This window comes from Entamoeba nuttalli, assembly GCF_000257125.1.
Source record: "Entamoeba nuttalli P19 unplaced genomic scaffold asmbl_3294, whole genome shotgun sequence".
Classification (NCBI taxonomy): domain Eukaryota; phylum Evosea; order Mastigamoebida; family Endamoebidae; genus Entamoeba; species Entamoeba nuttalli.
This window is the reverse complement of record NW_008575973.1, coordinates 1-2,415: the sequence shown is the minus strand read 5'-3', so window position 1 is coordinate 2,415 and position 2,415 is coordinate 1. Positions and strand designations below refer to the sequence as shown.

Here is a 2,415-nt window from a genome sequence, read left to right as displayed (position 1 = left end):
AAATCTCTTTATTTTTTGATTCATTCTTATCATGTCAAAAGATCCATACTACTCTGACAGATATAAGGATGACCAATACGAGTATAGGTTTGCTTTTTTACACACAACACAATGAATAAACTTATTTGATAGACATGTAATTCTTCCTGATGAAATGGCAGCAAAACTTATAAAAGACCATTTAATGACTGAGGATGAGTGGAGGAAACTAGGAATACAACAAAGTGTTGGATGGGTTCATTATGATATTTTTAAACCTGAACCAAATGTGTTATTATTTAGAAGAAAAAGAACTGATATATAATTTCATTTAGCTGTTTGTAGGCATTGCTCAGCTAGGTAAGGTATTAAACAAATTGTCTTTTAGATTCACTATTGTATTGTTTAAGTCTGATTGTCTTTTCATAATCTAATAATTTAGAAATCTTGAAAAAACATAATCGAAAGTCTTGAAGAATAACATGAAAATAATCTTTCTTTTCTTTTTAGGTTGTTGTTTGGCAAGTGTTTGGACACCTTTCCAAAAGAAAAGTAGTTGTAAAGCGAATTTTTGCGCTGAAAATGACTGGTCATTTGAAGGAGAAATAGTTGGATTTGCAGATTATGATGATGACAGACAGTTTGTTGATTTGAATTAAAAAGAGTTTGAGTTAAATAAGCTCTTTTACATAAACAGGATATAATCCTGAATAAAGAAAAGTAATAAGAAGTAATAATTGTATAGAATAGAAATTATTGTAGTCAGTTCAGATAAGAAATCAATTAAGTTAATGAAAGAAAATACTTCAGGTAAAACAATTAAATATGAAGAATTTAAAACATTATTGACATTTAATGAGACTATTATAAATGTCATTGCTGGTGATTTTTTGTTTAATGGAGAAACATCACTTGTTGTTCAAACGTTCAAGAATAATATATATCCAACATATCTTTGTTATCATGTTAATGACAAGTTGGTATGTGCTCAACCAATTTCATTATATGGAGAGGCTACTGCTTTTGATGTTAATGGAGATAATTACATTGATCTTATTAGTTTAAATTCTAAAAAAACCACCAGTGTTTGGCTGAATAAAGGAGACAAAAGCTTTGAAGAAAGTAATGAGTATATATTCCCAACATATGATGCTACATTCCCAATTACTATGGCAGACATTAATGGGGATTGTCGTTCTGATTTATTATTTGTTGTTAACAATAAAGGAAAACATGAAATTCAAATTTATACATCACAAACTACTAAAGACTCAGGCGATTATAAAGTATTGAATTATTCGATAAGTAGAACTGTTAAAATAAATGGAACTATTGACAATATTTTAGTCAATGATTTTGACAGAGATGGAAATATTGATTTACTTTGGTCAATGAAAAATCGAATTCATATCCAATACAATAAACAAAAAACTGTATGTAAGTCTTTTGTAAAATCTGATTCATCATGCAGGTCACAGAATGAAATGTGTGTTGCTGATGAAGACTATCAATTTGAAGATGGAAATTCTATTGAGTATATTCTACCAAATGGAATTGAATTAGTTATAGAAAATGGATTAAGTTTTATCTCAATGGGAGATTATAACATTGATTCATATCCCGATTTATTGGTATTAGTTCAAAATTCTACTAAAACTCATTATATGATGCTTCTAAAGAATGACAATGGAAAGACTATAATTGAAGAAGAATCAGAAAAAGAAACAATTAAACAAACTAGTTTAGGTGCTGTATCAGGTGTTTTCTTTGATGGAGATAATAAAGGTATGTTGGATTTATTCTTTAATATTAAAGATGAAAGTAATGGAACATCTATAAGAAAAGTAAAGGCAATTAGTAATAATTTAAAACCAGATGCATTATTTGTTAAAATTGTAGGATTAAATGGAGTTTGTGTTTCAAGCTGTGGGAGTGGGTATCAAACAATCTCTCCAAAACCATATGGATCCAATTATTTTGGTGGAATGTTCAAATTAGCATTAACAAATACTGATGGTAATAACGTTGGATTAGCATCTGTTCAAATTTCACAAACAACACACCGATCAATTCAATTCCCTTATTCTCATATTGGATTAGGAAGAATTTCAAATTATATTCAAGTTGTAGAATTTGGAAGTAATATGAACGTGTCTGTCATTCATCAACAATTCCAATCCATTATTCCAAATTCTCAATTAGTAGTTATTCCACATCCACCATTAAAATCATCAAAATGGTCAATAGAATTATATTTCTTAGACTTAAATTTAATGTTCTGGATTGCTATTAGTATGACCATTGCATTAATCATTTTAGGTATCATAATGTTAGTGTTATTTATAAGAGATAAAAAGAAAGAAGCTGAGAGTCACTTCTTGAATATGAAATGAATTTTCTTTTTCGTTTATTTTTTCATTTATATTTTAATGACAA

General features: G+C 28.2%; 2 protein-coding genes across 2 annotated transcripts; both read left to right on the top strand.

The window, feature by feature from the left end:
• Positions 1–31: 31 nt before the first annotated feature.
• On the top strand, positions 32–304 carry ENU1_061830 (cyclin-dependent kinase regulatory subunit, putative; the record flags this gene model as incomplete). The annotated part of the gene is made up of 2 exons (XM_008858170.1): positions 32–87; positions 133–304. 2 exons carry the CDS (start codon positions 32–34, stop codon positions 302–304), a joined length of 228 nt encoding a protein of 75 aa, XP_008856392.1.
• Positions 305–461: 157 nt separating this feature from the next.
• ENU1_061820 (FG-GAP repeat-containing protein) lies at positions 462–2,372 on the top strand (the record flags this gene model as incomplete). The annotated part of the gene is made up of 2 exons (XM_008858169.1): positions 462–619; positions 725–2,372. 2 exons carry the CDS (start codon positions 462–464, stop codon positions 2,370–2,372), a joined length of 1,806 nt encoding a protein of 601 aa, XP_008856391.1.
• Between the last annotated feature and the right edge of the window lie 43 nt (positions 2,373–2,415).